Source organism: Polypterus senegalus, chromosome 5 (genome assembly GCF_016835505.1).
Source record: "Polypterus senegalus isolate Bchr_013 chromosome 5, ASM1683550v1, whole genome shotgun sequence".
NCBI classification, from domain to species: Eukaryota; Metazoa; Chordata; class Cladistia; order Polypteriformes; family Polypteridae; genus Polypterus; species Polypterus senegalus.
In genome coordinates this window covers 116,631,768-116,646,139 of record NC_053158.1, presented here as the reverse complement: position 1 = coordinate 116,646,139, position 14,372 = coordinate 116,631,768, and the positions used below count along the sequence as shown (strand labels likewise).

Sequence of the window (14,372 nt, the reverse complement as noted above, 5' to 3'; positions counted from 1 at the left end):
AGAACTGAGAGACAATAGTTGTACAATGGCAAATGATGTGATAAACACCCAAGTAAAAAAAGAACAAAACATTGTCATGTTGCTTGTGTTGCACAAGCTATAAGTTTATTATCTAGTTGTATGCTCCTTCCCAGGAGGGTTACGTCAGGAAGGGCATCCGGTGTAAAATTTTGCCAAATCAATATGCGGACAACAATACAAATTTCCATACTGGATCAGTCGAGCCATGAGAGGGAGGTCAGTGGAATGGTGAGGATGCAGGGAGTAGAGTTGCCGAAGGTAATTGAGTTTAGATTCTTGGGATCAACAGTACAGAGTAATGGGGATTGTAGAAGAGAGGTGAAAAAGAGAGTGCAGCCAGGGTGGAATGGGTGGAGAAGAGTGTCAGGAGTAATTTGTGACAGACGGGTATCAACAAGAGTGAAAGGGAAGGTCTATAGGACGGCAGTAAGACCAGCTATGTTATATCGGTTGGAGACGGTTGCACTGACCAAAAAGCAGGAGACAGAGCTGGAGGTGGCAGAGTTTAAGATGCTAAGATTTGCATTGGGCTTGACGAGGATGAACAGGATTAGAAATGAGTTCATTTCTAGTTGGACGGTTGGGAGACAAAGTCAGAGAGGTGAGATTTCATTGGTTTGGACATGTGCAAAAGAGAGATGCTGGGTATATTGGGAGAAGGATAGGGAAAAGGAAAAGAGGAAGGCCTAAGTGAAGGTTTATGGATGTGGTGAGAGAGGACATGCAGGTGATGGGTGTAACAGAACAAGATGCAGAGGACAGAAAGATATGGAAGAAGATGATCCGCTGTGGCAACCCCTAACGGGATCCGCAGAATGAAGAAGATGATTCTCATTCTTTTGAGGCTTTAAGTTTCAACCATTTTCTTTAACTTCTTCGACTGGGAGAATGCTTTTCCCCTTCTTCAATGCAGAATTCTTTCATTTGTGGTCAAAACCTAACACCCGACCGCCAATCGCATCTCAATGACATTCAGATCTGGGCTTTGACTTAGGTTATTCCAGAACCCACCATTTCATTCTTTTCAGCCATTCCTAGGTGAGTTTACTGGTATGTTTAGAGACATTGTCCAGATGTAAACTTCACTTTCAGTTGAGCTTCAATCTTTTGACAGATGGTTTCGCATTATCCTCAAACACACACTACAATGAAGAATTCATAGTGAGATACGCAGACCCTGATGCAGAAAAGGTGTCCCAAAACTTAATATTTCTAACACCATGCTGAGTTGTTCTAGAGCAAATGTTATTCTTGCCATGATGCTCTTTCTGAACAGCAAAGGTTTCCTTCTGGCACACATATCATATACTGTACATCTAATTTGTACAGCCTTTTTTAATGGTGGACTCAAGCACTTTGATATCATTGATGGCAAGTGCTACCTGCACTAGGTCCTGCAATCAAATTTTGGGGATCTTAGAAACTTTTTTCAGTATCTTGCACTCTATTCTTCAGCTGAACTTGCTGGCCGTTGTTTGAAATCTTCTCTACTTGTATAAAATCTTCTGGACAGTGGAATGGATGATTTCAAGTTACCTCAAGGTCTTTTTAAATCACTTCCCAGGCATCAAACCCCTTCTTTCTGAAAGCATCAGGGAGCTCTTTGAATATAGGTATGGCGATGACACACACTTCAACAACAACAAAGAGCAAACCAAAGTAAACATCTGAAGTTTAATAAGAGAGGGTCCTCCAAGATTCTCTATAATGAGATGGTCTAATAATTTGCATCTTATTTGGTGTAGCCGATTCTAATTTTAGATGTTTGTGGTAGTGATACATGTAGGGTATACTTACATTTTCCAACTACAAAATCTGTATTTATGTTTTTTATAAATTACACAATGGATTACAAAATGTAAATGTAGCATCATGTTTATCACATAATATCCTCTTTAACTACAAATAGTGTTTTAATTAAGATCACATCTTGGCATGTCCATGCAATTTATGCTAAAAGATAATTTTGGTATTTTTCTAGTCGAAGTTATTTCGTCACAAACATGGTATATATACATTTCCCATGCAAAAATGTTTTCTAAAGTTAAGTGTTTTCTATAATTTCTTAAAAATTCATACCTAAAACTAGCATCATATTATGGAATCTATGGGGCAAGGGATGCTTGGAAAAAAGCCTAAAAACTTGTACAATATGTCCATTTTTAAAACCAAGAAAGTTTTTATGCATTAATTTGGTATTATACACACATTAAATAAAGCTTATATATGTCATTTTAAAACAATAAAACATCAACATTATGAGATTCAGTTATTTAAAAAAGAAGACCAGTTGTACACACTACATCAGCACTTGTCTCCCTTAGAAACAACCTTTAACCCCCAGAAGCGTGGCTTCCTCTTAAAAGACAAATTACAGTAAATTGTTGGTGCCATATACATGGCATCATGTTGATTTACTTATGTATTTATGTGAGAATTTCTTCCAGGAAGGACATTATTATCACACAAGTGAACAGAAAATGTATCCTTATCTTGAGGAAAATAGTAGCAGGAAAATGGTTTGATCTAAGAAAACATGCCTTCTGTGTTTCCAATGCATGTTTATGATAAATGGGAACTGGAAAGAATCATTTTATCACATATTGGTTTTTGCTAAGGGAGACAAGCTCTGTTGTAGTGTGTACAACTGGTCTTCTTTTACAATGTCTGAATCTCATAATATTGTTTTGTTTTTGTTCAAAAATGACACATACAAGCTATTTTACAATGTGTGTGTAATACCAAAACACAGGTTAATACTTATCAACTTTCTTGGTTTGAAAAATTGACTTACCTCTGTAAGTTTTTAGGCTTTGGTTTTCCAAGCATTTGTTGCCCCTTAGCTTCCATTACAAAATGCCAGGACTGGCTATGTACTTCTTAAAATTAAAAAAAAAAATTAACTTTAGGACACAAAGTCATGTGGAAAATGCATATATACTATGTTTGTGAAGAAATAACCACACCTTGAAAAATTTTAAACTTATTGAAAAAAATCATTGGGTATACTTACTTTTTTACATTGGCCCCCAAACCCATTACTCTTGCAGCACCTGTGATAGCTAAAGCACTCCCATAAAAATGGTTTCCTAATTTCTGGTTGGATCATCCACCTCTGTGACCTTGTAACTATAGGTTTTTTAATTAATACAATGATCTTAGAGACACTAACTCAGTCCGACCAATACTTCTTGTATTTCCTCCTTTTCTGAGGATATGTCTATTTAGTTGTATTTAGCTTAGATGTTCTTTAAGATTCTTCTTCCATCACTTGATAAAGGGAGGTAGAAGGAGAGAGAGAGATACAGAGACCACCTATAGAAAATCTGGTTACAGAACCAACTATGTATAATACAGTATACAAAATAGTATTTTTTTCAACCTCCTGCACAAGCCTCAGATCATTCCTCAGCAGAGAAGATACATTACACAAAGTGTAGTATACTTGGATCCATCCCACTTCACTGGCACTGTACCCTACTCCCATGCTTCACCTGGGTCACTCAGCCATCGTGTGGGCCCCTGTATACTTCTTCTGGATGAGATTCTCTTAGATTTAATTGATACTATGATGAAAGGATTCTTTCTCTGGGCCGATCCTTTAAACAAATCTGACATGGCTATCTGTACTAGAAGAACATATTTCCAGACAACATAACTTTAAGGAATATTGTGACAAATAAGTCACAGTGTTGTATAGATTACTAATATGGTCATAAATGCATCTCAAATTCAAATTGTTAAGCACAATTTTACCCCACACAGAAAGTAGCATATTACATTTATGGTTCTTAACACACACATTTGATAAAGTCTCTAATTAATTAGTGTTGACTAGAACACTTCTTTAAAAAAAGCAGAGTCTTCATAAAGGCAGTCTGAATTTAGACTTTATTGCACAGCATAGCAAACAATTGCAGTACACATAAAGCCATCTCAGTTCATGAAATGAACCCAGTGGTTTGGGTGTGGATCATTTTTGTCAGTTCTAATCACAAAACATCCCCATTTCGTACATATTTCTCGTCATCCACTTTACATGTTATCTTCATAATAATAACCTTATGCTGTACCTGTTTTCATAACAATTACCTTGCCTTGTAAATTCCTTTCCCCTAATAATCATTAATCTTTTCATAACAATCATTAGGACCTGAAGGTTGTGTTTGCCACCTGGTCAGGAAATGATCATCATTTCTCACATTTTCACATTCCTCATCTTGATCTAATACAAATTGGAGGCCTTTTAATCAGTCATCATCATTAAGTTGGAACCAGGATGACCCACATGAGAAAGTGAACTGTTCAATTAATAATTACGGTACTTGTTGCACCAGCATCCAGTAAGATTAAAATCATGGGCAACTGTGCTGGTAAGCGCAGCATGCAGCTTCACTGATAAGGGCGGAGCTGCTGGAGCTGAATGCAAATGGCTGTTTTGATAGTCAACTCTTAAACTCCTGTACAGCTCAATCTTAGCTAACACAATGCAGCTTGCTTTCAACTTGATCATCTAGAATATTCATAAACTTTAAAATATAAAATTAAAAGCCATTTAAAAAATGTTTATAAGTTTAAAGTGTTTATGCACTAGCATGCAAGTTTACTTAGTTTTCTTTAAATTTAAGGACCTTTAGAATTTGCAGAAACTTGTTTGGTCTTTATTCAGCCAGAAGCCCCAGTAGTGCTGTCATGTCCCGAAACAAAAGCTTGTTTACTTAGTTCCCTAAAAAACACAGTGTCCTTGGTTCAAAGAAAACAAGGCAAGTGAGAAGTAAGCAGGCCACATTAAAAACAAAAGCAGCAGCCTGTAAAATAATAGTGCCTGTCTAAGCCACTTATAAAGATGTCAAGCAACTCCTTTAAATAGTTAACCTAAAACCAATAACAAGACATATTGATCTTTAATTTAAACCTCAACATTAAATCACTTCATATAAAGAAATAAGCATTATAAATTGAAACAGAAAAACATAAAACTCTTAGAAAAACATTTTTTAGCTGAGATGTCTGGATCTAAACTAAATGCAGAAGGTGCAACCAGTCATAAATGTAATTTTAGTTTTTGCTAATAAAACTGGTTTAAATTGCTTACCTATGCATATGCCAATCTTTTAAATACAAACATCCCCGAGAAGAGGAATATCCATTCTGGATGTATTCTTCCCAATAGGAAAGATAATCTTTTAGAGGAACAGTCTGCTTTGGATTGGCATTGTATTCTTTTATGTTGCAATCTGCCACTGGGACCAATGCATTTCCTAATATATAAAAAACAATGAAAATACTAATTACTTATAGAAAGATGCGCACATATTATAACTCTCCTTTAAACTCAAATAATTCAATACAAATTATAGGCTCCGACACCTTTCCTTCTGGGTATTGTTCTCAGTGTAGAGGGATGCCATGTGTGACCCTATCTATCACAATACACTGTAAATCAGGAAATTAAAAAATTACAAAAAATAATCTGCTGAAGAATATATATTTTAACTAAAAAAACAAATATAGAAATATATTCCAAATTAAACTTGTGTGGTGTTACAGGTCTCGCCGCTAATGAAGAGTCAGACCTCTAGATGAAAATCAAACGGTCAAACCTTAAACTGTTCAGAATATTTAGTATCATATGACAATGCATTAGAAATGAAATCTAAAATCTTAGATTATCGGCCTCACTGCACTCACAGTGATTCAAAGACTTTACATCAATAACGCTGAACCTATCCCGGCAGCACTGTGGACAAGGCATGCGGAACCAGTTCTGCAGGGAAAATTCCTTGGCTAGAACCCTGCTCAGTCGATTGACTGGGTTTAGAAAATGAATAGATGCTTTATCTAACACTTCATTTTCCACCAACTTTAACCAACAAGATTACTGACAAGCATGTATCACTGAAACTACACAGTTCATTCTAAGTTAAATATAATAACTTCACTGAACTAAGCCTAGGATAGACACGTGCAAAGCTCTTTACCAAAATCTTGCAGCAGCCGCGGAAAGTTGGGTTTACCATCTTGCGTTACCCAGTATTTCCTGCAGTTCCAATCCTCGGTAAACCTCCTGGAGAAGACACATGGCTGATTGGGAATTAAGCAGTTCTCGAAAAAGCAGGAGTAACTGAAATCGGGTTCGTCAATATAGTCTACATGCTGCAGGCGGCCGGGACTCTCACCAGACTTAAGGCTGTTTAAGTTGCGGCACAAGAAAAAAGTTCGCTTATCCATAACTACATATAAGAATTAAACTGTCGTAGAACTTCATGAAAATAATCGCAGTATATAAAGACTATGATTAAATTTGCTTTATTGTAAAGTTATTATAATCAGGTAATATTATTTGTATATTTAGCTCTTGGTAGAGCCGCGCTCATTCGAATTATTTATAGGTGTTTGTAACTGTCAAATCAAAATATACTAAACAAAAAAAAACAGTTTTAATGGAAACAACTACTGCTTGCTTTTAATCACATCATTATGATCGTCGCATCCCGTGCATATGTTTATATTATGTATGAGAATTTATTTCAGTAAAAAAAAAACAAGTGCCTGACATGCTTGCATTATCCCGTCAGTGCGACATAACCGAAACAACGAAGGGGACCTAAAGGCACGTTGCACCACAATTTCTTAAAGGGATATCGTGCTTCTGAATGAAATGTTCTGTCGACGATTGTCAATTGTACCCCACACCCCCTAAAAAAACTTGAACTTCTATGCGAATATGTTACAAGTGGATAAATATTGATTTTTTGTTGATTAATCCATTGCTTTATTTATAAATACATATTCAGTGTAAATGCATACAAAATGGAACTCTAAATTCTTGTATGTAGTTACCCGGAGGGTAAAAAAACTGAAGGAATGTAAGATGTTATTTTACAGGTTGGTTCTGTAATGTAATACAGTATTCGACAAGACGACAGTAGCATGAAAATTGACTGAATTGGAGAAGATTATCCCGTCTCATCATTAATTTGGAACAGACGAAGAGTGGATGTTTTACAGGTTTGTTTTTTGCATGAAACATAGTCTTTGCAGATTATGGAAACTACATCATACAACGATACACTATAGCATTCGAAAAATTATACATCTCTCCTAGCATTTTTAATCCCCTATGTTAAGTTCAGGGTGCATGTAGAAATACAAATATTACCTGATGAAGATGAAAAATGTACGCAAATGCCAGGAAGCAACAATAACATTTTCAAATGTTTATAAGTAAAATGTCTTCAGGTTTACAATTAGAATCGGTTGTCCCTCTAAAGAGTGACCTGGTGCGTGCACAATTTTTCGTGTGGGCAACAAGTTCTAAAAATCAAAAATGTTTGAGCGTCGGTATTAACGATGCATTTCTTTAAATAGCATAGAAAAACCATCACATCTATGATTACTGTATTGCATATTTAATGTTGAATATCGAAAAATGAATTGATAAAAGTTTTTTTTTTATAAAACGTTTACCTCAGTTCAAAAAGTTTTTCTACTGACCCTTTCTGTCTTCCATAAATGATCAACTTTATGAACATTAACAGTCTTTCCTGAATTTAAAAAGAGTTTCATTCTCATGACGTTTTTCAAATGATTTCTAGATTTTGTTTTATGTAGACTAAATTCTCTTTCAAAGTCAGCAGTCAAGGCCAGGAATGTGTCACAAATGTTAAAAAATGAAAATAACTCTTTGAAGTTATCCTATTGTAATACCATATCTAGTGTTTTTAAATTTGAAGATATTTTTAATTTTTGCTTAATTTTACTTTTTATTTGTATTTAGTTTTAGTTTTTCACAGTTTTTTAATTTGAATACTTATTTAGTTTTCATTCTTTTATTTTTGATTTTAGTTTTTTGCAATTTTTTTATTTTTTGTTTTAGTTTTTCAGCAGTTAACTTTATAGTTCTTATTACATTTTATTAGTTTTGTATTACTCAACAAAATGTGCACATAGATATAGTTTTCTTTATAGTTGTCAAATTGTACATCATTCATGATGTACCTGTGAACTTAATACAAACACTTGTACTGTCTGTGATAGAACTCCCGTTTGTCCTGACAATGTGACAGTTCAAGGCTTGCAGTACAATCAAAAAATGCAAGACTCAAATAACAAGTGTGCTCTGATATCATTTGTTACCATAACCTGCAACAAGTTTAAGTAAATGGTTGTTTAATTTCAAAAACACTTTCTTCTTTAATTTTAAGATTCTCTTTTGTGAAATGTAAGATCACCATGCATGTATACTCTTAGTTTATATTTATTTTTTATATCTCCTGATGTGGGCTATATGTCATCTTCTCATATTGAAACTTTGAAAGTGTATTTTTCCAGAGAATTCTTATTTTGCTTATTTTCCGAAATACTGTTGAAGTCACAACTTGAACTGTGCTAATAGCAGAAATTAAGATGAAAGTTTTTCCATGTATATTCTGCATTTCTAAAAGCATATACCATTTACATGAAATACTGAACATCTGTTATAGCAAAGTCTTAGATCATTAACTTAATAAACAACATGAAAAACCTGGGGACAGCCATGTGGGTCTAAATTAGGAAAATGTAATTTAACAACAAATGTAGGACAAAGCAGATTAAGGCAGTTGAGAGTGCTTAATGATGTGTGCTTAATGACACTCTCCTAATATCCAAGTATAAAACAGTATTTGTAGTTATACACATAGTCCATATACAAATGGGGAGAACATGCCAACTCCATGCAGGCACTAATCAGGATAGCATTCAAACTTGAAATCATGGCACTATGTAACAGTAATACTTTTTATTTGTATAGCACCTTTTGAATGCTCAAACCAATTCACAAATAATCAAAGAAATTCAACAGAAATAAAAGCAAAGGTGACATTAATAATGCAGGATACAAACTTATATCAAACATAAACACATATTTGAAAGCCAACATTTTGAATTAGATTAAGATAAAAGCAGGAAAACAAAGAAGAAAGCCATGAACAAATTGACCACTCAGTGGCTAATTGCTAGACCTTCATGCCACTGTAAATACTGAGATGGTGATTCTCTGTTAAAAGCTTTGCAATACTGCATCACTCTAAATATATTACAGTTATTGCAGTCCTTCCATTTGCTATTGATGAAGCATTTCACAGGATGAAATTCATCATGATAGAGTGACTGGAATGTGCTCCATAACTCTGCACTGCCCGCATTAAAAAATAAGTACTAATAACCTGATTAAAACTAAACATATATATATATATATACACATACATGTGTAACATTGGCTTAATTGATAAAATTGACTGCACGCTTTGCATAAGCTTAATCTATTACTGCAAAAGTATTGCTGCAAACAGGAAATATCTATGGGAAGTAAGGTTAAATGGCTGAAATTACTAACTTCATTGGAATACTGTATAAAGATACGATTTTTCCAGTCTAAATACTGACTGAATTTGAAGTTTGAGAATAGCTATTCGAACTTGACAAATCCTCCATGTCTGTAATATTTTAACTATTTAGCTGTATTTTCCAAATAAACATGTGGCATTGTTTCATTTAGGGGCATTCTCATTGAAGTTTAGTGAAAGTTGCTTGCTATTCAATCCTAAGTTGTGTGGTGCTACTGCCCTGTCCACAGGCTCAACAGTTGTGTGCTGTTTGCCATAGGCTTAGTTTCTCATCTGTGACCCTAGATAGCTTATTCCCCTTTGTGTTAGGGGTCCTTGTGCCCTTATTTTACCCATGATGAGTTTTACAACCTACCATGTATGGTTTGAAGTTTTTAGGTTTGGGGTTTTTGAAAATGCAATCTCATGTTCCCAGGGGTGTATTGCTGAAGTCACAAGCATAGCTATTCACTAAGGTGTCTTATTTTTTTTTGTTTCCTTTTCCAAAATTCTTTCCCCAAATTAATTGAGATTTAATATTGTATCTGTCATAATGACGTTCTTTACTTTGGATAAGTCTCCTTTTGTTTCTGGCTATACTCATTGGTACAGAACTGCTGGTGAAGGTTGTCTGAGACCATTTTCTACTGTTGTCCAGGTCTAAAATCATATAGCACTAAAAATGTTAGCATCTGACTTTTGACTATTATTTTAGCCATAATTACTTGTATGTTTAGTGTGCACAAGGATAGCAACAAGAAGATTAAAGACTTAATTTGGGTTAACTAAAATAAAGTGCATGTAACAAATGTAATAATATCCGATGCTATAGAACATTATAGTTGATGACTAAATCTAGATGTAAATTTAAAGATATCAAAAGAACAAAATAATTAAATAACAAACCATGTCATACGTATGTTTTATGCATATATTTTTGGCCACGAGAATGTTCAGTAGTGAATGTTTTGTCGCTTTAAATAGTCTGTCATTAATTAAGTAACTGATCAGCGCAGATGCTTTCTATAGCATTACAATGGGAATGGACCCATAGCAACCAGTGAAACTCTCCTTTTGATGATGTCATCAACCCTGACCAAATAACCTTGGAAAATTAAAATAAAAAATAATTAGAAAAAAATTCCAAAATATGTCATATTTGTCCAAAGAAATGGAGATCATGGCTGTTTTAAAGCATCGTTATGCTAAAGACAAACGTGTGAAGTAAACTGAGAAATGTAATAAACTGCATAGCATTTCCTGTGTTAATGGGTCAAAACAGAGTGCATTATCATTGAACACTGGTGGAAAACCAGCATTATTCTTCAGAATTGCTAGGAAGTGGAACATGATACCTGATACATAAAAAGGAAATATTATTGCATGTTAGCACTGCTTGAATACAATCTAACTGCATATCCATCCATCCATTATCCAACCTGCTATATCCTAACTACAGGGTCACGGGGGGTCTGCTGGAGCCAATCCCAGCCAACACAGGGCGCAAGGCAGGAAACAAACCCCGGGCAGGGCACGCACACACACGCACACACCCCCACACACTAAGCACACACTAGAGACAATTTAGAATTGCCAATGCACCTATCCTGCATGTCTTTGAATTGTGGAAGGAAACCGGAGTACCCAGGGGAAACCCACGCAGACACAGGGAGAACATGCAAACTCCTTGCATGGAGGACCTGGGAAGCGAACCCAGGTCTCCTTACTGCAATGCAGCAGTGCTACCCACTGTGCCACCCATTCTCCAGCCCACTATATCTTAACTACAGGGTCATGGGGGTCTACTAGAACCAATCCCAGCCAACACAGGGCGCAAGGCAGGAAACAAACCCTGGGCAGGGCGCCAGCCCACCGCAGTAACTGCATCTCAATGTTCCCAAATGTCATTTTAGGCTTAATTTTAGTGGGAAGGGATAACAAGCAGCATGTCTTTGTACCTGAATTACTTAATCTTTGAATTAAAAAAAACATGCATTATTTTCAATGTTTTAGGTACATGCATATATTAAATTGACTTTTAAACAACTATTAAATCTGGGTCCTGCAAGTTTAAATAGTTTTTATTTGTAGTTTGAAGGTAACCAATTTCCTGCTGTATTTTAAACTAATAGGTAATTATGATGATTAATGGTGCCATATTCCTTAAAGTATTTAATGTTAATAATATTAAATAATTGCTATTTCTTGTACAGTTAATACTTTTTGTTCAGTCATTTTTCTTCAAACTTCTAGCGAATTGTTAAAAGAAGTAGTAATTTTGGTATGACATTTGTGTATTATACAAAAGAACAAAAGCTGAGATTTGCTAATCAGTGTCAACTTTATTTTCTTCAAATAACAGTAGCCAACTGTTAGTAGTAAAAATATGTTTTAAACATGAATTTTATTTTCACACAATTTAAGATTTTTAAGGATTATCTTTTATCTTTTAAAAAGAACTAATTAATAGAGTATGTTTCAGGTATTGTTAAATTAATGTCATTTTTGGTTGACAGGAAACTTCATCAGCAATTGAGGCACCACATTTGCTGTGATTTATAATGAATAAGGATAGTGTCATTCACAGCTGGCCAGCTTCTTATTATACGAAGAATGAGAAGCGATGGACTTTGGGTGTTTTGTCCTTGACTTTGAAATCATTGATGTTCCAAACAAGCAAAGATGGGCAAAATCTGTTCACAATCAGGCTTTCCAACATCGTTGACCTAAAGAAGGAATCCTCCAGCTTTATTTTTAGCTCTCTTACTGTTCTGGATGAAGGAAACATCAAGCATTGGTTTAGTTCCTTACAGCCAAGTAGATGTGTGGTGTTCAATGTAATAGAGCACTTTTGGAGAGAACAGCTACTTGCACCTGAAGGTGAATCAACAGCTTCTGTACCTGGGCCAAGCAAAGGGAAGCAACTGATTGGTCTTATGTGTAACTCTCAGAAAAGACTGGAAGACACTGGCAAAATACTGGACCAACAGAAGGAACAGTTTAATAACATCATGGTGGGATTAGACAAAATCGAGTCTGATTTACATGTAGCAGACAGGTAATAACTGCTTATATATGTTTAATATTATGTGTTTTAACACCACATGGAGATTAAAAAGCAATGTTTCCGCGTTGCCGCAATGGGCTTTAACAGGCCCTGGCTCTTGACAGCCCCCCAGCCTTGAGTCTCTAAGAAGACCAGGAAAAACTCCCAAAAAGACCCCAGTAGGGAAAAAATGGAAGAAATCTTGGGAAAGGCAGTTTAAAGAGAGACCCCTTTCCAGATAGGTTGGGTATGCAGTGGGTGTCAAAAAAGGGGGTCAATACAATACACAGAACATAACACAAGTAATCCTCAATATAATATAACCGTGCAATAGAAATATTACAGGTACACAGCAAAATTCAACAGTAGATGATATTACATAATTCAATTTGGATTTGTTCAGAGTCTTGAAGACTTCGGCCATAAAACTGCTTCCCCCTGCTGGCCATTCCACAGCTTAGACAGTACTGGGCCAGCCAATCCGATGAAATGACCCCTCTACCCGACAATTCCTGCAATCCTCCATCAGAGATAACTTTACTTTAGGCTGGCAAAAATAACTTGGCAGGTGGGCAATGGCACCAAGAGCCACATTTAAGTACCGAGAAGAGAAACAGAATAGTAACAAATTTACTTATGTTTTAGTGCTGATGACTAACAACAGAGATGCAGTATACACAGTTAATCAGCAGCTTTAGTCAGGATATGCTAAGATTTGAAAGCTGAAACTGAAGGGGCATCTGTTATAGTAGCAAGCAGACCGTTCCACAGTTTAGGGGCCCTGTAACTAAAAGCATGACCTCCCACTGTTTTTTTTTTAATCCTTAGAATCATAAGTAGACTAGCATCTTGAGATCTTAATGTACATTCTGATTTGTAAGTCATGATAAGTTCAGATAAGTAAGCTGGACCTTGGCCATTTAAGGCTTTATATGTTAAAAGGAGGATTTTGAAATCTGCCGTAAACTTAACTGGGAGCCTGTGTAAGGATTGAAGGACTGGAGTTATGTGTTCATATTTTCTTGTTCTTGTAATAATTCTTGCAGCAGCAGTTCGGATTAACTGGAAGCTGTATAAAGAACAGTTTAAATATCCAGTGAACACCGCAATGCAGTTGTCAATCCTACTAGAAATAAAGGCATTCATTAATTTCTCAGAATCCTGCTTATTTAGAAAATGCCTCCATTTTCCAACATTTTTAAGATGGGAGAAACAGGCTTTAGACAACTTTGTAATGTGTGCTTTAAATTACATGCTAGAATCACAGAGAACTCCTAGATTGTGGGCTGATTCAGTAAAATTAATGGTGATTCCAACTGAGTTAAATAATGACAAAATATTGTTGCATTCAGCATCATTCCCTCCAATAATTAACATCTCTGTTTTATCAGTGTTTAATGGCAACTAGTTCTCATCCATCCACTCCTTTAATTCACTAACACAACAAATGAAAGACAACATCGGACAAACTTCATTTGGTGTAAAAGAAAGGTATAACTGGGTGTCTTTTGCGTATGAATGAAAATTAAAATTATGTTTTCTAATGATAGATCCCAGTGGAAGCATGTAAAGTGAAAACAGTAAAGGTACCAGTACTAAGCCTTGCTGGACACCATATCTTAATTCTGTGTATAAAGGTCCTTCGACAGCTCCCCCGGTGACACCCAAAGCACCCAACAGGGCTGCGAAACCGAACTCTAAGTCCCAGGATGGCCTGCGGAATCCGGGGCACCACTACACTCCAGGAAAGCTGCCAACTAGTGCTTTGGGGAAGGCAGTGTTGACAAGTAGCTGCCTTCCCCCTTCCTTTAATTTTAGGGACGTCCCGGCCAGGTTGAACTGCCAGCAGTCTTACACTGGCAATGACAGTGCCTGGAAGCCCAACATTATTTTCTAGTCTGTGCAGTAAAATAGAATGGTCAATGGTGTCAAATGTT

General features: G+C 35.8%; 2 protein-coding genes across 5 annotated transcripts in view; one reads left to right on the top strand and one right to left on the bottom strand.

Moving 5' to 3' along the window:
* Nucleotides 1–6,710, bottom strand: part of jmjd4 (jumonji domain containing 4) — a 37,428-nt gene extending 30,718 nt beyond the window's left edge. The window contains exons 1-2 of one of the 2 annotated variants that reach the window (XM_039753262.1): nucleotides 6,003–6,710; nucleotides 5,117–5,282 (exon numbers count right to left, since the gene is read on the bottom strand). In XM_039753262.1, coding sequence (XP_039609196.1) covers nucleotides 5,117–5,282; nucleotides 6,003–6,252 — 416 coding nt within the window. In that variant the 5' untranslated portion in view covers nucleotides 6,253–6,710. The remainder of the gene's footprint in view (nucleotides 1–5,116; nucleotides 5,283–6,002) is intronic. The other variant, XM_039753261.1, reaches the window with a different exon arrangement.
* A 36-nt stretch (nucleotides 6,711–6,746) lies between these two features.
* snap47 (synaptosome associated protein 47) overlaps nucleotides 6,747–14,372 on the top strand; it is a 109,227-nt gene continuing 101,601 nt past the window's right edge. The window contains exons 1-2 of one of the 3 annotated variants that reach the window (XM_039753265.1): nucleotides 6,747–7,032; nucleotides 11,906–12,447. In XM_039753265.1, coding sequence (XP_039609199.1) covers nucleotides 11,951–12,447 — 497 coding nt within the window. In that variant the 5' untranslated portion in view covers nucleotides 6,747–7,032; nucleotides 11,906–11,950. The remainder of the gene's footprint in view (nucleotides 7,033–11,905; nucleotides 12,448–14,372) is intronic. The other 2 variants (XM_039753264.1, XM_039753263.1) reach the window with 2 other exon arrangements.